Below are 27,244 nucleotides of genomic sequence, written 5' to 3'. Positions count from 1 at the left end.
AAGTATATTGACTAGGTATCATAATCTAAAACTCCAAGGAAAAAAAATACCTAACTCAAGGGTGTAAAGAAAAAGGCTAATCCAAAGAATGATAACTTGGGATTATTTAATATTTTGTTTTAAAGAGCTTTGCACTAGAGGCAGGGACTCTCTTGATAAGGAGATGGAAAACTTCTGGACCAAGACTTCAAGGGAGGGAAAGATGTAACCTTTTCTCTGCTAAGGATATATGTAGATTTTGGGTATTATTGTTGCTGTTTTACTTCTAAGAAAGCAAGCTAAAAGAGCATACCAGTACCTTTGCCAAGGATTTCAGCAGAGCATCATCAGGGCTCAGTTGAGATCTAGGTCAATGAACCATATTAGGGAAGTTTGTAGCTTCAGATGTTTTTATTCTGCTTCCATTGACCTAGATCTCAACTGAACCTTCTGTAAGGTCACTCTTCCTGCTGATGCTGTGTGTACTTCCGAGATGTTTTTTCTTAGGTTTATAAGGAAAATGTTATATTTTTAATTGCCATTTTGTCAAATGCTTTTTTAACGACCTAAAATTGCATTATTTGTTTGACTATTAAAAAGGGAACACATCGGTGGGGGCTCATGAGCTAGACAGTTTTAGAACTATGCACCCACAGCATACCTTGAGCCAGGAATAATTGTCTTCTGGGAAACTCAATTTTCAAATGATAGTTGAAGAGATTAACAAAGAGGGAGAAAGATACAAAAATTAAATCTACATTCAAAAGACAAAGATTTTCTACTATAGAGGCTTTGGGAAGGGGGGGAAACTAGAGGAGAGGTGTGAAATTCACAGCCCACAAAACTTCTGAACCTCATTAAAATATAATTGGGAAATATATAACAAAAAATCAAAATACACAAATATTCATTTGCAGTTTTCTAGGTAAACGTGCAGCTTATCTATTTAAGTTTGACACCACTGAATTATAGCAAAAGCATGGTCTAATAGGATTAGATCAGGAATTAGAGCCCAAAAGGTATGTTCAAGGACTTATTTGGACCAGAATATTGTTGAGTTTGATTTCCTTTTATCTATCTCACAGTAATGAGAAAAATACTTTGTAAATAGTAGAGTGCTTTGAGTAAACTGTTATTACTAATAGCTGTATAATTTTGTGTTAGTCACTTAATTTATCAGAGCCTTATGTTCCTCATTTGTAAAATGACCTATTGTACACTGATTAATAGTCTAAAGGACAGTGTACCATATTCTCATAATCTCTCAAGGTAAATAGAATGAAAAACATTCAAAATGCAAAGAACTTATAGAAGAAGAAATCAAAGTTCCATGGGACCAGGATAAGCCGTATATTATTCCTATTATTCTACCTATTACCAGAATTATACCAAAGATGCTTTAAGTGACCCTCTGGAGATGAACTGAAATCCTAATTTGTTGTTCAGACATTTCAGCAATCAGGGTAAAGTGACTTGCCCAGGGTCACACAGCTAGTAAGTGTCTCATGTTGAATTGAACCCAGGGCTTCCTAATACTTTTATTCAAATACCAAAAAAACAAAAAACAAAAAACAAACCCAAAAAAAGGAAAAAGAAAACAATTATTTCATTCATCTGTGCAGGAGTCCATAGACCATTAAATTTATAAGCGTACTAGTAGGAAAGTGACTTATTCCAGGAAATATTATATTTGAATTTTTAAAAAAGATAGGAAGGATATCATCAGCATCAGCATCATAAATGTCTCATTTGTAACAGGTTTTTAACAACTTGATCAATCAACAAACATTTATTGAGCACCTACTAGATGCCAAGCATTGTGTGAGATGCTGAGGATGCAAATATGATATGTATTGATTAAATAAGAATAGTTGATAATAGTCAGATAGCTAGTTTGCACAGTAGATAAAATGTTGGACCTGGAATCAGGAAGACCTGAATTAAAATCTCATCTCAGACACTCACCAGCTGACTGTCACATAAGCTATGTCTGCCTCCGTTTCCTCATCTGTAAAATGAGGATAATAATAGCACCAGGGGTGTTGTGATAATCAAATGAGATGCTATTTGTAAAGCACTTTCAGACCTTAAGGAACCATAAAATTGATAGTGATTATGACCATTATTATTCTATAAAGTTAAATTTCATTTTAATTTCATTTGTTCTTCACTTTAACCCCAAGAGGTGAGTAATAGGGGCTTTACTTTCCTGATTTTACAAAGGAGGTTCTGTAACCTGAACAGGATCACATAATCTGAGTGGGGATTTGAAGCTCTTTTTTCACTCTTCTCACCTTCTCTTCATCCAGTTCTTCCCTGTCCTTTTTTTTTTTTTTCCTGATGGTGGAAAAGCAATTAAGTTAAATGACTTGTCCAGGATCACACAACTAGTAAATTATAGGACTGAGACTTGGAAGAGACCCCAGAGATTCTCCAAGACCTTCCTCCCTCCCTCACACCTCAGTTTATATTTAGGGAGATAGACTCTAGACAGGGAAAGTCACTTTTTCCCGGGATCACACAGATTCTAAAATGGGATTCAAACACATGGCTTCTGCTTGAAGCCCAGTGTTCTTTCTGACATCCCAAGCTGCCTCAAACAATAGAAGCTGCTCTGTTCTGTTTTCACAATGAGAGTATAGTCAGTCATCTGCTTTGGACATTGAGGGATGTTTGGATGGCTGAATGAGAGACATGCTGGGATTTAACACATCAAAATATCTTTTGTTTCTTGTGTTCTGACAAAACCCTGGAAGAATAGGAAATACATTTGGCCCCCTCCATGTACTATGCTTCGGAAAAACCCGGAGTGGCGAGAGCAAGATTTTGCAGCATTGTCTGTTTGGTTTTTTGGGGGGAGAGGGAGGCAAGGTGGGGAGGTTAGGGGACTTTCAGTCAGAATGATTCCTTTACAGATTCCTAGAATTAAAATCCACGATTTCTAATTTTGCCTATTAGTGGGACACATCACGACAGGTTTCCTTCCCACTGTAACTTAATTTTTGCTTTAATCCTCTCTCCCTCTCCATTCTTCCTCATCAGGTGGGTCTGAAGTTCATTCTGACCTAATTAAAATTTTCCACCAGGATTGGATGAGCTGGAATTTTCACAACAGAATACTGTTGACACTGCCTCTCATTTGATCTGTACAACAATTGTCTGAGGTGAGCATCGTGGACATCATCTCTGTTTTCACAGGGGAAGAAAATAAACTTCAGAGGGTTGTAACTCACCCACAACCACACAACAAGTGTTATCAGAGGCAATAAATAATCAAACTCACAGCTCTTCTGACTCTCCCATCACTATGCTAACCCTTATACCATACTGCCTTTGCATAAATGCTCATGCAATCTCCACCGGAAGACTTCTGGCCATGTAGATTCTGCTTTTTTTTTTTTTTTTTCTAGGTAGCTCATTCTATTTTAGATAGCTCTTATTGATAGGAAGGATTTTTCTCTAAACAAATTAAACTGATAAACTCTTCAAATTACTTGAATTTAGCTGCCCTGTCTTCTCTACTCAAGGCTAATCATTACCTGGTTCTTCAGAGTAATCATTGTTTGGACCGGTCACTTTGTCTAACTCAGATATGCTAGCTTCTTAAAAGCCTTTCCTGCAGAGTGGTGTCCAGGACAGAAAGCCAGATACCTGATTTGACCCAACTAAGGGAGAGTAGAAGATATCAAATCACTTGTTTAAGACAATTTATTTCTTAAGACATAGCATTCTCCCCACCCTACCCCGCCTTTTTAAATGTCCATGTCACCTTCATAGTGAATTTAATATTCAACATTTACTTCTAAATAGAATGATTGTTTATTGGATAGCTGGTCTTAAAATCTAAAACATAGATCTTTACATTTAGGACTGCTATAGTGTCATATTAAAATATATGTATATATGTAAAATATAATATATATATATATGTCATATTAAAAGTGACATTAAAAATCTGGAAAGATTTAAATGAACAACTACTGAGTGAAGTGAGCAGAACCAGGAGGACAGAAATAGCAACCTTGGGTGATGATCAACTATGACTGACTAAGCTGTTCTCAGTAATACCAGTAATCTAAAACAATAATTTCAACATACTCATGATGGACAATGCCATCCACATCCACAAAAAGAAGTGATGGAATCTGAATGAAGATCGAAGCAGATTATTTTCACTTTTTTTGTTTTTTGTTCTTGTGGGTTTTTCCTTTTTGTTCTGATTCTTCTTTCACAGCATGACTAATGTGGAAATAGCTTTAAAATGATTGTTTGCTGTCTTGGGGAAAGAGGAGGAAAGGAGAGAGGGAGAAAAAATTGAAACTCAAAATCTTGCAAAAATCAGTGTTGAAAACTATTTTTACATGTAAATTGGAAAAATATTGTTTTTTAAGATGGCATAAAAGAGATCATGAGAGTGGTGTGAATCGAATAGGAGAGGAAATAAACTCTAGTAAACTTCCATTCCTGTTGATACTCCCATAATGCCAAGGTATCTAGAAGATATCTGGACGTTGGGTAGAAGCCCTGGGGAGGACTTATAAGGCAGGAACAAAAACTGTACAGCCTAAAGGGTGGATGAGTTATAATCTATACTTTTAGTGAGAAGAACAGTATTATTGTTCATTCATTTTCAGTCATGTCTGACTCTTTGTGACCCCATATGAGGTTTTCTTGACAGAGGTACCAGAATGGTTTGCCATTTCCTTCTTCAGACCATATTACAGATGAGGAAACTGATTGCCCAGGGTCACTAGGAAATATCTGCAGTCAGACAAATCTTCCTGACTCCTCAATCTACCTATGGAGCTAGCAATTTATATAACAATAGCTAGCATTTATATAACATCTTAATGTTTGCAAAGTGCATTTTATCATTACAACAACTCTGGGAAGTAGGTTCCATTGTTACCCCATTTTATAGATGGGGTATAACTGAGACACAGATAAATTAGGTGACTTGCCTAGGATCATTTAAGAAATGACCACCATTTTTGAACTCAGAATCTCCTAAAACCAAATCCAATGCTCTAGCCACTGCACTACCTAGCTGCCAACCATGTGCTATGGAATATTTATATCCATAAGACTGTTGATGAGAATTGGAAAATGAGTAGATGTCCATCAACTGGGGAATGGCTGAATATGTTATGGAATATGAAAGTAATGGAATATCATTGTTCCATAAATAATCATGAACAAGCTGGTTTTAGAAAAGCCTAGGAAGATTTATATGAACTGATGCTGAGTAAAAGAAGCAGAAGCAGGAATACATTGTACACAGTAACAGCAAGAGTGTGCAATGATCAACTATGAAAGACTTGGGTTCCTCTCAGAGGTTCAGTGATTCAAGGCATTTTGTGTGGAAAACATCATCTGCATACAGAGAGAAAAATATCGGGACTGAATGTAAATCAACACATGCTATGTTTGCTTTTTTCCCCTTTTTCTTCTGTTTTTTTTTTTTTTTTCTTTCATGGTTTTTCCCTTTTGTTCTGATGTTTCTTTCCCAACATGGTTCATAAGGAAAGGCGTTTAAGAAAAAGATGAGAAAGATGAGTGTACATATACAACCAGAAAAATATAAAATAAAATAAGACTATTGATTGATCAATGTGAATTCTGTCTTATTAAATCAGTCTGACGTTTTAGGTTGCCAAGATCTTCTTGGATTCTTGTTCAGTGTGAGGATGATTCCTTCTACCCTCCACCCTGTACCTCATACTAGGTAAGTAGTAGCAATGTGGGGATCAATTTTGGGGGTGGGGGGTACCACAGCAGCTCAGAGTACTGCTCATTAGTTTAAATGGGGATGGGAATGGAAGTAGAAATGGGGATGGGAAGCAGGTTGAAGGAAGGTTGAAAAGACTAAAATCAGAGATCCTTGAAGTAAAAAAGGAAATTTAATATGAATGACTGGTGGGGAAGGGGGATGTAAGAACAGGAAAACACAAACATTCCTTTTGGAAAAGAAAAAAAATTTATTTATGTAAATCGTTTTTAGCGCCGGTATTCTCCCAAACCCCAATACAGTACAATATTTTCCTTAAATGATATGAAAAGAAAGAATATAAAATATGCTCATGAAAAACATGCCAATTTCATCTTTTAAAAAAATCAAACCCTTTTGAAATTTCCATATTGACCTAACGCTGTGACTAAAACTGACTTTTGTGTTCTGACAGGGTTGGGTGACTTTTATTCTTGGAAAACAGCTAAGGCAGGGTGGAGGGGCCTTTGGCTCATGAACTTAGTGTCCCACATTGGGTAGAAGGGCCTTCTTGAGGGCAAACAGATGGCTGTTAGACACAAGGAGGGTGAGAAGGGTCCAAGGTGCAACACAACTGTTGCAACTTTGGCCACTGTTACCCATGCCCTTTCCTCCATGGCGAACCTGGAAACAGCCTCTGTGTCCAGACTTCTGCCATTCTTAACTGTGACCATAGGAGGATTCTAACTGGGAATTACAAACTGGAGGAAAGTGTAAGAGGGGAAAATGGAACTAACCATTACAAATCAGAGCAACTGCCAAGCAAGTTTTAAGGCAAGTTTTATTTCTTTCTTTAACCCGGGGTTGGAGATAATTTTTGGAAACTACTAAGTCACATTATATCTAGTAGATCTAAGCTTAGGCAACTCTGACTGAGGTATACCTCGGACAAACTCAGAAGGGTGAGAGCCTTTGGATCAAATAATCATGTGGATCCTATGAATTCTGAAAGCCATTCAAGCAGTTCTTGGAATGGTATTTGCCTCGTTGTCAAAGGTGCCAAAAACCACAATAAGGATGCTCAGCAGGTGCTGAAAAGCAATGGCGTGATTGAGCTCGGAGGAGGACAGAAACCGGGAAGGGGCCTTGTAGCTGGAGGCACCTGCAAATCTGATTTACCTGTAAAACTTTTGCATCAAATTAAGGAGGAAAAAAAAAAAGCAAAACCAAAGATGATTCCCAACAAGGAATGGAGAGAAGGCACGGGCATCTGGGTGCAGACACCCGTTAGCTGCACTGTCTCACATCCCGCTTCCCTGGTGAGCTGGCTGGTTGGTCGGTTGCTGGCATCCCTTGGCAGGATGGGGGGGGGAAGCAGGCAGATGATATTGGTGAGATGATACTGGCCATTTATTCTGTCTGTGCATCATAATTTGCACCTCCCGCTTTCTTCAACTCGCTCTTGATGAAATCTTCCTCCAATTCCTTTGGATCGCTGATCACGAACTCTTTTGCAAAATTCTGCCAAAAGAAAATGAAGGGTTTTAAAAAACGATTCTTGTTCAACCAAAAGACTTTCAGCTCTTTGGGATCTTTTAAATATCTGAACATTTCTATAAAAAATGACAAACAAACTGATTTTAGAAAGGCTTGTAAAGATTTATGTGAACTGATGCTGAGAGAAACAAGTAGAACCAGGAAAACATTATACACAATAATAGCAAGAATGTGCGATGATCAACTATGAAAGGCTTGGTTCATCTCACTGGTTTATAATCCAAAGCAATCCCAGTAGAATCCCATTTCCTAATCAATAAGCACTGTACCAGGAACTGGGGAAACAAAAAAAGACAAACACAGTCCCTGTCCTTAAGAAGCTTACAATTTAATTTCAATTTAAGATGTCCATTGGACATTCAAGATGTCTGAAAGGCAGGTGAAGATATAACATTGGAGGTCCCCAGAGAAACTGAGGAAGAATAGGTAGATCTGAGAATCATCAACATAGAGACGGTTGTTAAATCCAAGCTGATGAAAACACCAAGTGAAGTAACAGAAAAGGGCCAAGGAAGGACCCAGGATAGAATGCTGAAGGACATCTATCAAGTAGAGGGTGTGCTCTGGATAAGAATGCAGCAGAGGAGACAAGAGAGGGAGCAGTCAGAGAGGTAGGAGGAGAACCAGGAGGAAGGTATCCCAAAAACTTAGAGGGAAAGGAGAGTCCAAGGGGAGAGTCAGTGTCCAGGGTTACAGAGAAATCAATAAGAATGAGGATTCATTTGATAATAGATCATTGGTAACTTTGGAGAGAGCAGGGTCATTGGGATGAAAATGTTGAAAACTAAATTGTAAGAGATTAAAAAGAAAGTTAAGGGGACAGTTAGGTGGTGCAGTGGGTAGAGCATCGGCCCTGAAGTCAGGAGGACCTGAGTTCAAATCTGGCTTCAGACACTTAGCACTTTCTAGCTGTGTGACCCCGGGCAAGTCACTTAACCCTAAATGCCTTAGCCAAAAAAACAAAACAAAAAAAAAAAACCCCAAAACAATAAATGAATGAATGAATAAACAACAAAATAAAAAGAGAGTTAAGGAGGAGGTTAAAGGGGTTAAGAAGAAGAGAAGAGAAAGAGAAACTTCTGTAGATACATTTTGTCACAAAGGACAGAAGAGATACAAGACAATAGTTAACAGAGATGGAAGGAACAAGTGAGGTTTTTCTGAGGATGGGGGAGACATGGACATATTTGTAGGGAGTAGGGAGGGAAAGAGCCAATAGTCAGGGAAAGTTAGAATTGGTAGAGTTGGGATGCCAAGGATCAGTCTATTGGAGGACATAAGATGGAATGAAACTGGAGCAATTAGGTGGCACAACAAATGAAATACCAGCTTCGGAGCCAGGAGAACCCAAGTTCAAATCTGGACTCAGACATTTGCTTTTTACTAGTTATATGATTCTAGCCAAGTCAACTTAACCCTGACTGCATCCCCAGAAAATAATGGAATGGGATCATTTGAGAGCTGCTCTATCTAAGTTGCTAGCACATTTCTGTCCCCAAATTATCTCGAGTTTTCCCCATTGGCTCCTTAAATTAATGAGTTCTTTCAGGACTGTATTTATATCTCCAGCGCTTAGCACAGTGCTTGGCACATTTGGTACATAGCAGATGCTTAAACATGACATTTGTTTTATCCTTCAAGCACCTTTAGTAACAAGAATAGAATTTCACATAGACATTATGCTCCATAATTACAAAACACTTTGGCGGACCTCTCATTCGGTCCTCACAATAATTCTGTAAAGTGCAAAAACTATTATTCACAGAATGGAGGGAAGGAGATTGACTTGCCCATAGGTGATGGTGGAGCTGGGATTTGAACTAAGATTTCTGGCCACAAGAAGTCCGTGCTCCAATGAGTGATGCTTTCTAATGACAGCCACTCCCGACTGAAGAGTTTTAAAAGTTACAAAGGACTCCTCACCACACACACATAGCAACAATCCCACGTGTTATCCTTAGTCAATAAAGTAGTAAACTTAAACTAAAAAGTCATGGGATGTATTATCCCTAGTCAATAAAGTAGTAAACTTAAACTAAAAAGTCATGGGATGTATTATCCCTAGTTAATAAAGTAGTAAACTTAAACTAAAATGTCATGGGATACCAACAATAGGATTTGAACCCAAGTTGGCTAGAGCCAGTCTTTTTTCCCATAAAACAAGCTACTTATTAGATTATCTATACACATTCCATCCCTAGGGAAATATGAGAAGACCAGAAATGATTATACCACAAATCTTTAAAGTTTACCTATCAACATGTGGATATTAGGCCACGATGTCTCTTTTTAATAAAGCTTTTTATTTTCAAAACACATGCATAGATAATTTTCAACATTCATCCTTGCAAAACCTTGTGCTCTAAATTTTTTTCCCTCCCTCCCTTCTTCCCACTCCTTCCCCTAGCTGACAAGTAATCCAATATGTGTTAAATATGTGCGATTCTGCTATAGGTATTTCCACAATTATCATGCTGCACAAGGAAAATCAGATCAAAAAGGGAAAAAATGAGAAAGAAAACAAAATGCAAGCAAACAACAACAACAAAAAGTGAAAATACTATGTTGTGATCTACACTCAATTCCTATAGTCCTCTCTCTGACTGAAGATGCTCTCTCCATCACAAGTCTATTGGAATTGCTCTGAAACATCTCATTATTGAAGAGGGCCATGTCTATCAGAATTGATCCTCATATAGTATTGTTGTTGCCATGTATAAGATCTCCTGGTCCTGCTCATTTCACTCAGCATCAGTTCGTGTAAGTCTCTCCAGGCCTTTCTGAAATCGCTGCTGGTCGTTTCTTACAGAACAATAATATTCCATAACATTCATATACCACAATTTATTCAGCCATTCTCCAACTGATGGGTGTTTACTCAATTCCCAGTCCCTTGCCACTACAGAAGGAGCTGCCACAATGACTTAAGAGCTTTTACAAAACAATTTACCCAAGTCAGCTAACAGATTACACTAGTAGTACCACATACCTTCTTCCTCCCTACACCCTAATTTTAGGAACTTGATCTGCAGCTAAATGTCCCACTAATAGGCTTGGAGCAATTAAACAGAAACTGTGTGTGACTAGGCTACAGGATTCTGAGCTGGAAAGGAGCTCAGAGATCATCTGGTCTTCCTCTTTTGTTATACAAATAAAGAAACTGAGGAAACTAGTAAGTGGCTGAGGTCAGATTTGGACTTGAGTCAGTAAACTTTTATTTAAGCACCAACTGTGTGCCAGGTACTATGCTAAGTGCTGGGGGATAAATGCCAAAAAAGAAATATAGTCCCTGCCCTCAAGGAGCTTACAATTTAATGGAGGAAGCTGGAAAGCAGGGGCTGGGGGATGAAATCCTGCAGCCTGGGAAGGAAGTGACCTGAGGAGGGGAGAGCTTCTGAATTATCATCTCTCAGAATAATGAGTTTTTGGAAGTAATGAAGTCATTTAGAAATTTGCATCTACTGCCTCCAAGTCCAGTATTCCATCTCCTGCACCTCTCTCTGTGTCTCTCTCTGTCTTTCTCCTCCTCTCTCCCTCTCCTGTCTCTCTCTCTCTCTCTCTCTCTCTCTCTCTCTCTCTCTCTCTCTCTCTCCCTTTCTCTCCCTATTTCTCTCTCTCTCTTTCTGTCTTTTTCTGTCTCTCTTTTTCTCTCCATCTCTCTCTTCTTTAATAGATATCTCACTCCCATATACACATATTATAGATAAGTCAGTGACATAAGAGACTTTAGAACCTTGAATGTCAGAGAAAAGTACCAAGTCCAGCCCTGTTTTATAAATGCAGAAACCCAGTCCCAGAGCGAGAAGCTGCCTTGCCCCAAATCCCACACGTATCCACCTGAAACCAAGCAATGGGGTCAGAGATGGCACTTGGACGTGTAAGGACCTGCAGGGGCCACTGCTCTGAGCTCTTCACAAAGAAAACCCTTGTGAGCATTCAGGTTGAGGTCACCTAGGCAGTAAGGAACAGAAACGGGATTTGAACCCAGCTTCTCTCAGTAACTAACGGCTAGCTTTAGGCTGCTAAGCTACATTCAAAGTAATGGGGAATACTGGTGTGGGCTTCAGACATTAAGACGAGAATTCAAAGTGAAGTGGAAAGAGCTCTCAGCCTGGATTCAGGAGGACCTGCATTCAAATCTGCGCTCAGACACTTATTAGCTGTGTGACCCTGGACAAGTCATTTAACCTGCTTGCCTCAGTTTCCTTAGCTGTCAAATGAAAGGGTTGCATCAGTAGCCAGCAGGGTCCCTTCCAGCTCTCCATCTGTGAGCCTCTTAACAGGCAGGATTGCGTTGGCTTGAGCTGTGAAGGAGAGGGCACTTGGCAATGTGAGAACAGTCTTCGAGCCAAGGTTCAGAGATAAAAATGGGATTTCCCTGTGACAATAATGGAAGGTTCTGTCTCACGTGGAGGATTGATAGGAGAGACAGCAATGGAGCACGGGAGGCCTCGGCTCAGACGAGGAGTCTGGAATTGAGCCATTCAACAGCACAAACCATAACTTCACGGGAGGATTAGCATGTGAAGAATAGACTACGAGCAGTTTTGCTTAAGTCTGCATATTTGTTCGATGAGTTTTGCTTTCCTTTCTTTTTTCAATGGAAGGGGGGAGGGAAAGAAGGGAGATTTTCATTAATTGAAAAATTAAAAGTAAAAAAACAGACTAGAAGAAAAAGATCAATAAAATAGCCCAGGAAATAGGAAGAGATCCCTGGATTGGGATGGGGGAAGAGGAACAGAGTTTGCCATGGAAAAAAAAAAAGGGGGGAATAATGAATTCCTGAGACTGTCAAATTTAGAGCTGGCAGGGTCTTCAAGAGTGCAGAGGTCTGGGAGTCAGAAGAAAAAGTCATAACAAACTTTGTAGTAACACGACCATGGACAGGTGACTTCATCTCTCAGTACCCCAATTTTTTCTTCTATGATACACAATCATGGTCCAGAGATATTATGGGGAAAGAACTTTGTAAATAAGAAAGCCTTAGAGAATCAGGAGCCATCCCATTTAGTCCACTCATGTATTTCATAAAGGAAATTTAAGGCAAAAGGATGGGCAATCAATAAGTGAAGGCATGTAAAGGGCAAAGCAGAAAGACAAATGAATAAATTAATCAATTAACATTTAAGGGCACAGTTCTAAGCATTAGGGATACAAAAAGAGGCAAAAGATAGTTTCTGAGCTTAAGAAGCTCCTAACATGGAGAAGACAACATGTAAGTAAATATATACAAAGCAAGCTACATGTGTGAAAAATGGAAAACAACTACAAAGAAAAGCTTTGAAATTCAGAGGAATTGGGGAAGGCTTCCTGGAGGAGGTAGGATTTTAGTTGGGGCTTAAAGGAAGCCAGGGAGCTCAGGAGCTAAATAGGAGAGGGAGACCTATGAGGGATAGCCAGAGAAAATACCCCCCATAGAGAAATGAAGTATCTAGTTCATAAAACAGCCAGGAAACCAGTCATATAGAAGAATAAGTGTTGGGGGATAGGGTTGGAAAGGTAGGAGAAGGGTTAGATTATGAAAAGCTTTGAATGCCAGATAGAGGGTTTGTATCTGCTCTTGAAGGGGATAGGGAGCCACTAGAGTTTATTGAATAGGGTCAGACCTGTGTTTTTAGAAAATCACTTTACTGACTGAATGGAGGATGAACTAGAGAGGGGAGAGTCTTAGGCAGGCAGACCAGCAAATAGCTGTTGGAATAATCCAGGTGTGCAGGGATGAGGGCCTGAACCTGGGATGAGGGTCTGCACCGGGAAGTGCCAGATCAGAGAGGAGGGCTTATTCTGGAAGTATTGCAAAGTATTTCTGATGGAAAGAGCCAAGAGCATCCAGAAAGAGAACTATGAGACTGAATATAGATCAAATAAAGTATTTTCACCTTTGTTTGTTTGTTTTTTTTCCTTTCTTTTGATCTGATTTTTCTTGTGCAGCATGAAGAATATGGAAATAAGTTTAGAAGAGTTGCACATGTTTAACCTATATTAGATTATTTGCTGTCTATAGGAGAGGGTGAGAAGAGGAAGAGAGAAAAATCTGAAATACAAAAGTTTTGCAAAGGTGAATGCTGAAAACTATCTTTGCATGCAATTTGGAAAAAGTTGAAAACCATTAAAAAAGAAAAAGAAAAAGAAAATGCCACCTGCATCCAGAGAGAGAACTTATGGAGTGAAGCATAGTATTTTCACCTTTTTGTTGTTGTTTATTTGCTTGGATTTTTTATTTGTTTGTTTGCCTTGTCTTTCTCGTGTTTTTTTCCTTTTTATATGATTTTTCTCTTTTTTCCCCTAGTAAATTTATTTATTTTTAATACAGGCTGCTTTATGAATCATGTTGGGAGAAAAAATTAGAGCAAAAGAAAAAAACCATGGGAGAGAAAAAAAAAAACAGAATAAAAGAAATGAACATAGAATATGTACATTTACATTCAGTCTCCTCAATTCTTTTAGTGGATGCGGGTGGCATTTTCTGTCCCAAATATATTGGGATTGCTTTGGATCACTAAACCACTGAGAAGAACCAAGTCTTTCATGGTTGATCACCATTGATCTGATTTTTCTTACACAACATGACAAATATGGAAATAGCTTTAAAAGGATTGTAATTATGTAACCTATATCAGATTGCTTACTCTCTTGGGAAGAGGGGAGGGAAGGGAAGGAGGGAGAAAAAATTGGAATTCAAAATCTACAAAAATGAATGTTGAAAACTATCTTTACATGTTTTTGGAAAAATAAAATACTATTGAAGAAAAAAAATGGAAAAAATGCCTTGAGGGCAGGAATAGACTTTCTGCTTCTATATGTATTCCCAGTGTTTATCATAGCATGGTAATTTAATTTTTAAAATTTTATTAATACATGTTTTTATTTAATAATATTATTATTTAATAATGTTTACTCGACAGCTCACTGAAGTTTCCAGCTTGGGTGATGAAGAGAATGAGACAGTTTAACAGACAGGTGAGAAATCAGAAAAAAAGGAAGATTTTGGGAAAAGTTGGGAAGAGGATAAATTTACTTTTAAACACAGAATCTGAACTGCCTTAAAGGCATTCAAGTCTATGTCTAGCTGAAATATAGGACCCAGGGATCAGGGAGATCAAGCTGATGATAAAGCTTTGAGTCATCTGCAAAGTAGATACATTCCTGGACCTGAGCAGAAAGGCCTGAGTTCAAAAACTGCCTCACACACTTGAGCTAACTGGTTTGTTCTTCTCACTGTTCAGTCACATCCCCATTTGGGATTTTCTTGGCAGAGATACTGGAGTGGTTTGCCATTTCCTTCACTAGCTCATTTGACAGATGGGGAAACAGAGGCAAACAGGGTTAAATGAAATCTGCAATTACCCAAATCCGAAATAGGTGCTATCATTATAGCTGTTATTGCCCCAAGTCCTATAAGAAGTCCCAAGTCCAAGGTCCCTCAGTGCACTGTGCCATGCTGCCTGGGACACTTCTTGAAGTCCATCATACTGACCACTCCTAGGATCATGGATGTTTCTTAGCAGGGAAGGGACCTCAGAGAGCTTGATTGGAAACCCCCCCCCCCATACCCTTCTTTTACAGATGAGAAAAATAAAGCCCAGGGAAGGGAAGTCATTTGTCCAGAGTCATCCAGGGAGAAGTGGCAGAGGCAAAACTGGAACTCAGGCCCCCAGCCTGCAGAAGCAGCACCTTTTCCCTTGCTCCACACTGGGTTCTCTCTGATTCCATCCATTCAGGACAAGCTATTTCCCTGATAAAATCATTTTATGGTTAGGAACACTTTCTCCGGAGGTTGATTCAAGAAAAGTAACGGAATTGTTTTCTCCAGTCACCGGGGGAGCAATTTTCAGGGATTGTTCCTGATTCTTGAGCCTCCTTCCAACCTTCAGGGGAGAAGTGAGCACCAGCTGGGTGTGGGCGGATTTGGGTTTTTTTAGTTTTTTTTTTTTTTTTTTTTTTTTAAGCAAAACAACAAAAGCTTTCTCCTGGGGCCCAAGAAGGCCAGCCTTATATGGGCACACCACCAGAGAACTGATTAGCTCAGGGAAGGGAAAGCAGAAGTGTTTAAGATACAGCAGCTTAGAAATCTGAAGTACACCCACATCCCCTCACAAAGACCTCCTGTGAGACGCACAGACAGAGGGGGCGAGAGGTGAGAAGGTACAGGGACGTCTCAGCAGCCCAGCAGATGCCACACAGAGATGCTGGGTCGGAAGCACTCATACATTGTTGGTGAAGCTGTGAAAACCAAGGCCTTGCTCTCTGAAAAAATCATTCATCCTCCCTTAAGAAGCTGCTCTTAGCACACAGACTCAGTACAGCGCTAGTTTAAACACTTACAACTTTATTTTGCAAAGTGCTTCTATTTACTCTGGCATCTATTTCTTTCTGTTTTTTCCCCACTATAATAATATGTTCCATCTTTCAAAAAAAAGACATGATTTTAATATTACTTAATAATATGTATTTCATCTTTAAAAAGACATGATTTTAATATTACTTAATAATATATTTTTAAAGGAGCCAGTCAGACTTACGTGTTAATACAATTATATGCTCTGTAACAGATTTAGTAGTGTCTGGCACCTATTTCTTAATGATTTTTAAGTCTGCTTTCATTGCTTCAATGGGCTTTAGCCCAACTGCAAAGTAAACTATAGATGAAATTTTCACAATGCCTCCTGGTTTCCCTGGCTTCTTTCAAATCTCAGCTTAAAACCTACCTTCTACAGGAAGCCTTTCTCAATTTCTCTTCCTTTTAGTGCCTTCCTTCTACTGTTTATTTCCTATTTATCCTGTATATGCTTTATTTGTACATAGTTTTTACATGTTATCCCTCCCACTAGATTCAGAGCTTTGAGAGCCTCTGTCTGAACTGAGCCTTTGCCTGAATTTCCCTACTGTAGACAGCCCAGTGATCCACTACTCTATAAAGATCACCATATGCACACCTGTAGTCCCTGCTAATGGAGAGGCTTGGGTGAGTGGATCAGTAGAGCTCAGGAGTTCTGAGCTACAGCAGGCTGGGCCAGTTGGGTGTCTATACTGAGTCTGGTACCATCTAGTGAGCTTTAGAGAGTAGGGGACCACTGGGCTGTCTACAGAAAAAAAAAAAAAAAAAGAGAAGCCAGAAGAAATGATTTTGGGAGAAGTGGCGAGATTTCATGAAAGATCAGATGTGGATTTCCATTCAAGATGGCTTCCCAAAGAGAGGCAAACAGCCCAGTTCCCATGTACCCACTCCAACAAAAACCTAAAAATAGCACCAGATTGAATAATGATAAAGAAACCCAATGAGAAACTACAGTCAATGACTTCATCTACTCCAGAATTACACAAAGTCAGCCTAAAATCCCCCACACAAAACAAAAAGGATCCCACCAGAAAAGCCAAAGCTAACACAGGCAAAGAAGAAGGAAAACAACTATCACCTACAATGATTTCTATCTGGAAACAAGAGTGGAATGCTACCATGATAAAGCTCCAAGGCCATAGGAAACCCATGTTGCAACCCTTGGAAAATGGCCAGTAACCAGAGTGACTAGTTCAGGTGCAGAAACGCTCAGACAACCTGCCAGATTCCGAGGCTCCCAAATTTCTGCTCTGCAATGACACAGAGGTACCCAAGGATGAGCGCCCTGAATCTCAAAGATGGAAGTTGGGGAAGGGGAAGCTACCAACACTTTTAGTGCAGATACACCCTGGAAGGGGGAGTACAGAACAGGAACCCAAGTGACCCAGGTCAAAACCAAGCAGGCTTCCCTCTACTTCCCCCCAAAGTACATCAGACAGTAGAAAGTGGCTCAAGCACAAAACTCAAATTTGGGAACTAAAGCTGAAGATAAGAGTAACATTAAAAAAATAAACATACTATGAAGAATTATTATAGATTATAGATATACACAAGTCTACTGTACAAGAAAACCCACAGCTACTGTAAGCAGACTCAAAGGGAAAAACATTTTGCACAAGGTCTATATAAATACCTAGAAAAATGCACCAAAAGACTTTTAAAAAATGAAATAAAATATCTAGGGGAAAGAAGTGGAAAAGGAATAGCTTAGAATGGAAAGTGGTAAGTCTTACCCCAATAATAGATCCCCTAAAAATTAGAACAGACCACACAAAAATCAATGATTCACAGTGACAAGAAATAATAGAACTAATCAAAGGGTTGAAAATATATATATATAAGGTATTGATTATAAAAAAAAACTGAACTGAAGAAAAAAAATCAAGAAGAGATAGTTTAAGAATCATTTAAATTGCTAAAAACTATAAAAAAAATCTCAGCACTGTATTTTAGGAAGCCATAAACAAGTACTGTCCATAAGTAAGACCCAGAGGGAAACATAAAAAATAAAAAGAATCATGTATTTACTCCTAAAAGAAACCTCCAAGGCAAAATCCTAAGAATGTTATAGCCAAAATTTAGAGTTTATAGGTAAAAAAAAAATGCGATAAACAGCCAGAAAGAAAACATTTAAGTACCAAAGAATTATTGTCAGGATCAGGAAGACCTGCCAGCTGCTACTATAAACAAGAAGAGAGCATAGAATACAACATATCAAAAAGCAAAAGATATAGGCTTACAATTAAGAAAAAAAATTTTCCTACAAAGCTGAGTATAATCAACAGATCAAAAAAAACCTTTTGGATCTTGACTAGAATAGAGGATTTTCAAACATTCCTGATGAAAAAACTAGAGCTGAAAGATGACAGGAAAAAATAATGATGATTGTTGGAGGGGATGCGGGAAAACTGGGACACTGATACATTGTTGGTGGAGTTGTGAACGAATCTAACCATTCTGGAGAGCAATCTAGAATTATGCCCCCAAAGTTATCAAACTGTGCATACCCTTTGACCCAGCAGTGCTACTACTGGGCTTATACCCCAAGGAGATACTAAAGAAGGGAAAGGGACCTGTATGTGCCAAAATGTTTGTGGCAGCCCTGTTTGTAGTGGCTAGAAGCTAGAAAGTGAATGGATGCCCATCAATTGGAGAATGGTTGGGTAAATTGTGGTATATGAATATTATGGAATATTATTGTTCTGTAAGAAATGACCAGCAGGATGAATAAAGAGAGGCTTGGAGAGACTTGCATGAACTGATGCTGAGTGAAATGAGCAGAACCAAGAGATCATTATATACATCAACAACGATACTGTATGAAGATGTAATCTGATAGAAGTGGATTTCTTTGACAAAGAGATCTAACTCAGTTTCAATTGATCAGTGATGGACAGAAGCAGCTACACCCAAAGAAAAAACACTGGGAAATGAATGTAAACTGTTTGCATTTTTGTTTTTCTTCCTGGGTTATGTTTACCTTTTGAATCCGATTCTTCCTGTGCAACAAGAAAACTGGACCTGCACACATACATTGTATCTAGGATATACTACGACATATTCAACATGTATAGGACTGCTTGCCATCTAGGGGAGGGGTTGGGGGGTGGGAGGGAAAAATTGGAACAGAAGTGAGTGCAAGGGATAATGTTGTAAAAAAAAATTACCCTGGCATGGGTTCTGTCAATAAAAAGTTACTATAAATTTTTTTTAAATTATTTAAAAAAAAAAGAAAAGAAAAAGAAAAAACTAGAGCCGAGTCAAACATTTAAACTGCAAACATAAGAGGCAAAAAAAGACCAGGAAAGGTGGATTTATTTAAATAACTGGAAGGGGTTATATGATAAATTGTTAACATTCTAATAGGAAAAGAAAGAAGCGCCCTCTAAAAATCTTCATGTTTTCAAAGGTAGTTAAATAAGTAGTTAATTGAAATAGTTAAGTAAGACAAAGGACCTGGATATGGATTGATTCTGTTCTGATGGTTGTAAAAGGGGAAAGAATAAGGGGTGGGATTGGGTAAGAGGAACACTTAGTGTAAGAAAGGAGGAAGAAGAGGGTGGAACTTACTATTACTCAAAATTATGTTGTGTTATTATACAGAAAGAAAGCAAGAGGTCAGAGGGAGAGAGCCCTAATTAACTTCATTGTTCTCTGAATTGACAATGGAGAGTTGAACAAACATACACACACATATGCCAAATTCAACACAGAAACCTGGGAGAGAATAAAATAAATTTCAGCTTCAGAAAGTGGATCCTGAAAAGGAGATTAAAGAAAAAAGGAGGAGAGAAGGGGAGGAGGGGAAGGAATAAGGAAAAGGGAAGAAGAGGAGGAAGGGAGGGGAAAGTTTTTTCTCCTTTCATTTTCTTAATTGAATGGGGAGCACAAAAAATAAAATAGGAAGTAAAAAGGGGCCATTCAAATATTTTCTAAAGTGCACAGAAGAGTATGGAAGGAAGTTCAGAAGGAAACAAAGAGAAATTATAAAAATATTTTAGAATTTTATATAATTTTTAAAAAGCAATCAGTATAAAATAGATTCAGTTTCATATTGCATCCTCTTTGTATTTCACTGTGCTCCTTTCTGAATTTAAGTTTGGAATATGCATTTTTTTTATTATAAAGGTTTTGATTGATTAAGTGTCCTCAGATTCTCCTACCAGCCCTAATTATCCCATAACATTCTCCATACAATAAAGAGAATGGAGAAGCCCTGGGAGTGCTCTCTGAATGATGGGGATTATTTGGTCATGGCCTCCAAAGAAAGCCCTGGTGTCCTGTGGTGACCATCCTAAAGGGACAAAATTGGGAAAGGTCAGTTTGTATGATGAAGTGACCAAGAGGCCCAGCTCTTAGAGGAAATGGTGTAAGTTGGTTTCAGCCCAACCACCACTGCAACTGACTGGTTCTGAAAGCTCTCTTTTCTCTTAGAAGCCAATAAAAGTGTGTGTACATGTGTTGGGGTATCTTGGACAATGACCTTGACAAAGTGGCTTTTTCCAAAGTGGACATAGATCAAAATATCACCGAGCAATTCGAATAGTTAGGAAATATAAGTGTGGCCCCTTGCCAAGAACAAGAACAGCCTCAAAGAAACAAAAGACTTGGAAGGCTAAGCCTTAAACTTACCTGGAACTCTGCTGCCAATTTATGCCTACTTATACCCTCCACCTCTTCCCCACCTAATGGCATTCTGAAGAATTCAAAAGAAGGCTTTGAAATTCTATCAGCAAGGTGCAAATGGAGGAGGGGGAAAGGGAAAGCTTCCTACCATGAAGTATCCATGAGTCATCATACAAAAAAAAATTATAAAAATACCATTTTAGAACCTTTTCCACAAAAGGTATCTCTCCTTTAAAATTCAGTAGTGAACCTAATTTCAACCATATTTATCCTCCCCCCAAAGATGTTTTCTTTTTCTTTTCCTTCTTCTAGACTTGTAATATCACTCAGTGTGGAAAATCCTCCCTAACCACCCTCCCTCCCCTTGCAGAGGGACATCTCCCGTCTTCCAGAGGTCAACTAACTTGCCCATGATCATCCTACTAGTATGAGTCAAAAACAAGACTAGAATCCAAGACTTTCTGACTTCAAGAGTCAATACCTCTCCCACGGCACAATGTGGTCTCTCGCTTCCTGACATTGCTATTTCAAGTAGGGAAATTGCTAAGGGACTAGAGGTATCTTGATGGTATTAGATATCAGACTTGTGAGTTCTGAGAATCTACTGGGCAATGTTTCCAGGTAGCAATGTCCCAGAGACAATCAATAATGTCTCTTCCTTGTGATCATCCTCAGTTCTTTTAAATATATATATATATATATATATATATATATATATATATATTTGGGGGTTTTTTACTATAGATTTTTATACACAAAACATATGCATAGATAATTTTTCAACATTGACCCTTGCAAAAACTTCTGTTTCAACTCTCCCCCTCCTTCCCCCCACTCCTTCTCCTAGATGACAGGTGGTCCCATACATATTAAATATGTTAAAATATAGGTCATCCTCAGATCTTAAGCAACTTATTCACTTAAAAGACTAAAGAAATTATCTATGCTCCAAACAGATCCTTGAGTAGTCTGAATCAACCACCAAATTATATCAATTTTCCACTTTGTTTTGTGAATAAACACAGCCTCAGAGAACTGTAGGCAGTAAAGAAAGATCATTAAATGCCCAAGCAGCCTGTATAATTAGTCCAAATGTAAATGCTCCGCTCAATCTAAAAAGGGGATTTTTCTGGATTTCTTGAATTCGTTTGATTGATGCAGTCTCTGCTGGTGATATGGCAGCAGACTTTACAACTATTTGGTAAGTACCAACTTGAGAAAGTGTCCACTCTGCCCCACCAGCATCACCAAGAATCAAATGAATGGAAAAAATTCATTTAAGCTCAGACAGAGCTTCCAACTGGGAGCTGAAAGACCTGGGTTCCAAAGCCATTAACTTTTATCCTTAGCCATCTTTGCTAACCAAGTCAAGTTACTTCTCCAGGTCTCACCTTCTTTATTCTTCTCTAAAATAAAACTTGCTTTTTATATCCTGTTTTAAGTGTTATTCCTCTTCTAAAACTAGATATTCTGGCCAAACAGGACTGTTCCTCAAACTCAACAAGTCCTCTCTTTCTTCTGTATCTCTGTATATCTGCTGGGCCTGGAATATATTCCCCCTGGATCACCATTACCAAAATTCTGATTTTCCTTCAAGACTCCCTCTGGTGTCATGTCTTGTGGGAAGTTCTCTCTGCCCTCCTTCCTCAAATTACTATCCAATTACTTATCTGTACATACAGTTATCTCCCATACCCTACCCCAGTAGACCTTGAACTCTCCAAGGGCTTTATTGTTGTTATTCACTCATTTCAGTGGTTTATGACTCTTGGTGACACCATTCAGAGTTTTCTTGGCGAAAATACTGGAAAGAGTTTTCTTGGCAAAAATACTGGAAAGAGTTTTCTTGGCAAAAATATTAGAATGGTTTGCCATTTCCTTCTCCACTCATTTTACAGATGAGAAAACTGAGGTAAATAGGGTGAAATGAGTTGCTTAGGCTCACACAGACTTTGAACACATGAACATGAGTCTTCCTGACTCTAGGAAGGATACTCTGTCTACTGAGACATCTAGTAGCTCATCTGACACATAGAAGCCCTTAATGAATACTTATTCCCTCTTCTTCCTTTCCAAGAAGTTATTTAAAAATCCATTTTTAAAAGTCCATTACATTTGGAAAGGAAAGCCCCTGGTCCTTTCCTAAACCATTAGCTTGAATCCAACATTCTATTATTCAGTAATTCTAGGAAGTACCTTTGGAAGAGGAAAAAACCCTTCTACTAAGTGACTCACCATAAAAACAAAACAGTTTGAAACAGTTTTAAGAACTAATACTCCTCCTGAGAATAATTAAGAAGTGTAGATGCTCACAGTTAGCATCTGAAGGCACTAATAAGTGCAAAGGATGCTAACAATCCTATAAAGAGTTCATTAACTAGGACGCGTCTGCTTTCAGCTTCAATGAGAGTGCTTTGGGGTGAAACAATCTAATTCCTACTCTCCTTTTTTCTGAATCTTCCTCCCCGAATTTTCACCATGAAATAAGACCATTGTGTGCATGATAAATCAAATCTCCTTTCAGGAATGTACAAGAGAGATTGCAAAAGACATCCTAGGGTAGATCATGTTTTATGTAATAATTTTTTAAAAGATCTCTATCCCAAAATTTAGCTTTTTGGTGAGTGTGTGTGATCACAAATCACTAACTTAAAGAGGGATCCATCTAGAAATAAGTTCAGAAAGCTGCACATTCAACATTGCCACAAGAGTTAAAATTTGCTTCAATAATTTTCAGTTATCTTTAATTCTCCATGACCCCATTTAGGGTTTTCTTGGCAAAGATACTGGAAGAGTTTGCCATTTCCTTCTCCAGCTCACCTTACAGATGAGGAAACTGAGGCAGGGAGAGTGAAGTGACTTGTCTAGGGTCACCCAGCTAGTAAGTGTCTAAGGCCAATTTAACTTTAAGTCTTCCTGACTCAAACCCAACACTCTAACTACTGTGCCAGTTGTCCAGGACTTAGAGATCATCCAGCAAAAATCCAGCCCCTCATGCTATAGTTGAGAAAGCTGAGGCTGAGAAGGTAATTTGCCTGAAATTAGAAGTAACAAAGCTATGACCTGCTGTCGCCCATCCAACTATGCCATGTCTACATGTCCCAAAACAGTTAAATAAGTTTCCATTCCTTACTAAATAGCCAGTTTCCCTCCTCATTGCATCAATTGATGTAATATCTATTTTATCATCATGTAGACTTGGCTTTATCCATTTGCAAAGGAGTTTCCAAAATCATTATGATGATCATCATATTAATTATTGATGATTATGATGATCATAATATTACTTTATTGTACTCTATTATATTTTTATTATGTAATATTGATAATAACTAATGCATTAAACAATTTTATGTATAATTTATTATATAATATTAATAATCATCATAATAATGTATCCTCAAAACATTTTACATATGTTATTTCATTTAATTCTCATGACAACCATGTGAGGAAAGTGCTATTATTATCCCCAATTTACACATGGGAAAACTGATGCATAGGGAGGTCAAGTGACTTGTCCAGTCGGTCATTCTGTAAAGCAGGATTAGAACTCAAGTCTAATTCCCAAATCCGCGATCCATCCATTGTATCATCTAGCTGACTCAATCATTGTCTGCACAGAGCATCACAGTACCAGCAGCCCACGGTCCGTGCCAAAAGCAGTCATGCAGAGATGGGCAGCGGCAGACAGCTCATTTCCTCATTGTGATCGCCTAAGTACTACAGGGTAACTATCTCATGAAAATGACAGCAAGGATTTAATGTGTGCTGAAATACAGAATGGTTAGGAAACCTTTGTTTCATATTATAACTATTTTCATATATAACAAATTTTAGTAACTCTCATTGGACAATATAAATGGCACATAAAAGATGAATTTTCAAAAGGTTTTTTAAAAATGTAATTTATGTTGTTCACTTGTGGTTCATTTTTTAACTCTTCTTATAGTTTTCTTATTAATAATAAAAATTGTTCTTCTTGTTGTTCTTGGGTTCAGAATGCAAGATGTGAATCTATTTAGCCATTTACCCTAAAAGTTGAGCTCAAAGTAATAGGTTCCATCATCCATCCAGAGGCCAGTTAGTCATGGTTTCCTCATTTGACAGATGAGGAAATTGAGGCTCATGAAATCACCAAGAGACAAATAGGTTTGAAAAATATATAACTGCAATTTCAATGAAAGTTAAAAAAAATCAAACTATGTTGCTTTAAAACATTGAGCTTTCCACTTGCATGGGGCACTTTATAATGTGCTTCTATTATGTGGATGTCTACAGTGATGAAAATTCAAAGCTACCCAAGAGCTTTATAGCATCCTTCTGAAACAAGGGCACCCTTCCTCTATCATCTCCTGTGGTTTGCTGCTTCTCCCCTGATCCTCAGCCTGCCCTACTCTGGAGTCACCTAAACTCCCATATTGTGTCATCCTCCCTCCATCCCTACTGCAATCTCTTAATTCATTCCCTCATAATCAATGAAACTAATTTATCCAAGGCTCCTGACTGCTCACTCAGCCTTCTCAGGGGACATTTCCATTTTAAAAATGATTCATTTGGAGTCAAAGGTTCTGGTACAATCCCACTTAAAATTAAATTAAGGAGGGCAATTAATACACTCTCTGGGTCTCAATTTTCCCATCTGTAAAAAAGCAAATACTGATATAACCTTTCACATACATTCTCACTGGAGAATCAGCAAAGCTATGCAGATTGGTACTAAGTTGCTTTTAGTCCCATTTTCAATTCAATTCGACTAAGTAAGATAGTGGATCGAGTGTTGGACCCTAGGGTCAAACCTGACTTCAAAACCAGCTTCAGACACTTACTAGCTGTAAGATCACTTAACCTCCATTTCCTCATCTATAAAATGGGTATAATAATAACCCCTACTTCCCAGGGTTGTTATAAGGCTCAAATAAGATGAAGTACTTTACAAATTCTAAAGCGTTATTTCAATGTTGCCTATTATTACTGTCTACCAGACATTGTGGTAAATGCTGGGGGATACAGTCAGGAAATCAGTATTTTACTGATAAGGGAATTGAGTAAGATGGCAATAATAGACTAGACAGATTACTCACACTTCTAATTGATGATACATGAAAAAAAGTACTTTACTCTTACAATTCCCCCCACTTCATTCCTGCCCAAATAATCACACAGCTACATACATGTGCCTACATATAAGATATATATATGTGTATGTGTGTGTGTGTCTCTCTCTCTCTCTCTCTCTCTCTCTCTATATATATATATATATATATATATATATATGTATGTATGTATATAAAAGATTCACTTAAGAGACTTAAGAGGCTGTTAGCTGGGGGAATGGATAACTTAGTGATTAAGAATGAATCGACTTGCTAAAACAAAAGGGAGGCTAAATAGCAGAGTTTATAGGCACAATACCATTAAAGCCAAATGCTACATTCTCTTCTACTCAATTGTTCTCAGTTGTCCTGAATCTCCCTGTTTTCCTCCTGTGCACACCTGATTGTCTCCTCATAGTATCAGAGGGTTAATACCTGGAGGGAGTGTTAGAAAGGGGCAGGGGGTGAAGAAACTAGAGAACTCTCTAAAGAATACAGTCTTGATTCTTGCTAATATTCTTCTCCTGGTCCCTGGGCTCTTTTTCTGGTTCCTCTCTCCAGAGAAATCAGACCTCTAGAGAAAAATTAGAAAAGTTCATTAAACAGCCTTCTTGCCATTAAAATATTCTAATCCTTAAGTGCCAGAATCTAAATTGTGACTTTCATGAACCACTGAGCTTTGTCAAAGTCACAGGTTCATTTATCTAGAGTTTGAAGGGACCCTTAGGGGCCAGTTAGTCATAGTCCCCTCATTTTACAGATGAAGAAACTGAGACCCATAGTTCAAATCCCATCTCTGACAATTGGTCAATGAAATGAGAAATTGAGTCTTTTATTGACTGATCTCCCCCCAGAGATGGGATATGAAGCATGAAAAATAACCAAAAAAGTATCAGAAGTGAAATTTAACCCATGGATCTCAGTTTCTTCATCTGTAAAATGTGGGATCTGATCTAGCTGGTCTCTGGGATCCTTTGCAGATCTAAACCTACAATGGTTCTCTTTTTGGCAAACCATGTTGTCCAAGGATTAAGAGTGAGAAAAGCCCTTGTTTTTATAGGAGGAAACTGAGGTATAGAAAAGGGATGGACCTAAAACCAAACCAGTATCAAAGCTGGAGGTTCTCTGCCTAGAAAATCAGAGCTCTTACTACCACAAGAGAGTCAAATCTTCTAGATCCCATTTCTTCTCTAGAACCAATTGGGCAAAAGTCATTGGCCATGATGAGATATTTGGTCCCATGGGTGTGAGCCCTCCAGATACCAGGATAGAATTGGAATAACCAAAATCACAATGGGTGCAGAACTAAGGGCGATTTTACTCTACCCATAAACGCCCAATCAACTGCTTCTAGATACACACTTTTTGTGTACTGACCCACTTCTGCACTGTTCTAGAGAGAGGGACCTGAGGGAAGGTTTGCTGTATGTGTTTTGGGGAAACAGAAGGGCTCAGATTTTAAAGTGACCCTTAAAAGGTAAATTGTCAGACACCGAATGAGCCACGCTTAGATACCTTCCTTGCCCATCATCTCCCTGGAGCAAATGCACCTCAGTCACTCCTTTTCCCAAAGCTGCAAACAGAGGAGGTGTTCTCTGCTTACACAGTTAGAGCAGGGGCGGAGAAAGGTGGGAAGGATCAGGAATGCTAGAAACATTTTACAAGAGACAACACTATCTGCTATTAGATAAAGTCTGGCCTTAAATCAAGATGGCTTTGTCTCGGCCTGGAAAACACCCACAGTGGAGGTGTTTGCATTGTTCCTGCAATCCCCAGAGGCCGAGTGGGACAATAGAACATGACACATGCTTTGTTCCAACAAACGCCTGGGTTCCAGAGACAGACGGCTATAGTGAGGTAGCCATGCGTGACATTCGCTGGCTGGATCAGAGGTGGGCAATTACAATGATTTCACCCAAATTCTCCTGGCAGTTGTCACAG

The 27,244-nt window shown here is 38.5% G+C and overlaps 1 protein-coding gene across 1 annotated transcript in view; it reads right to left on the bottom strand.

The window, feature by feature from the left end:
• Positions 1 to 6,237: 6,237 nt before the first annotated feature.
• Positions 6,238 to 27,244, bottom strand: part of COTL1 (coactosin like F-actin binding protein 1) — a 62,340-nt gene continuing 41,333 nt past the window's right edge. Inside the window, exon 4 of the mRNA XM_003758456.4 lies at positions 6,238 to 7,207. Within this exon, the coding sequence (XP_003758504.1) occupies positions 7,097 to 7,207 (111 nt within the window). The 3' untranslated portion in view covers positions 6,238 to 7,096. The remainder of the gene's footprint in view (positions 7,208 to 27,244) is intronic.

Source organism: Sarcophilus harrisii, chromosome 2 (assembly GCF_902635505.1).
Source record: "Sarcophilus harrisii chromosome 2, mSarHar1.11, whole genome shotgun sequence".
In the NCBI taxonomy this organism is placed as follows: Eukaryota; Metazoa; Chordata; class Mammalia; order Dasyuromorphia; family Dasyuridae; genus Sarcophilus; species Sarcophilus harrisii.
This window is presented reverse-complemented; position numbering and strand designations above follow the sequence as displayed.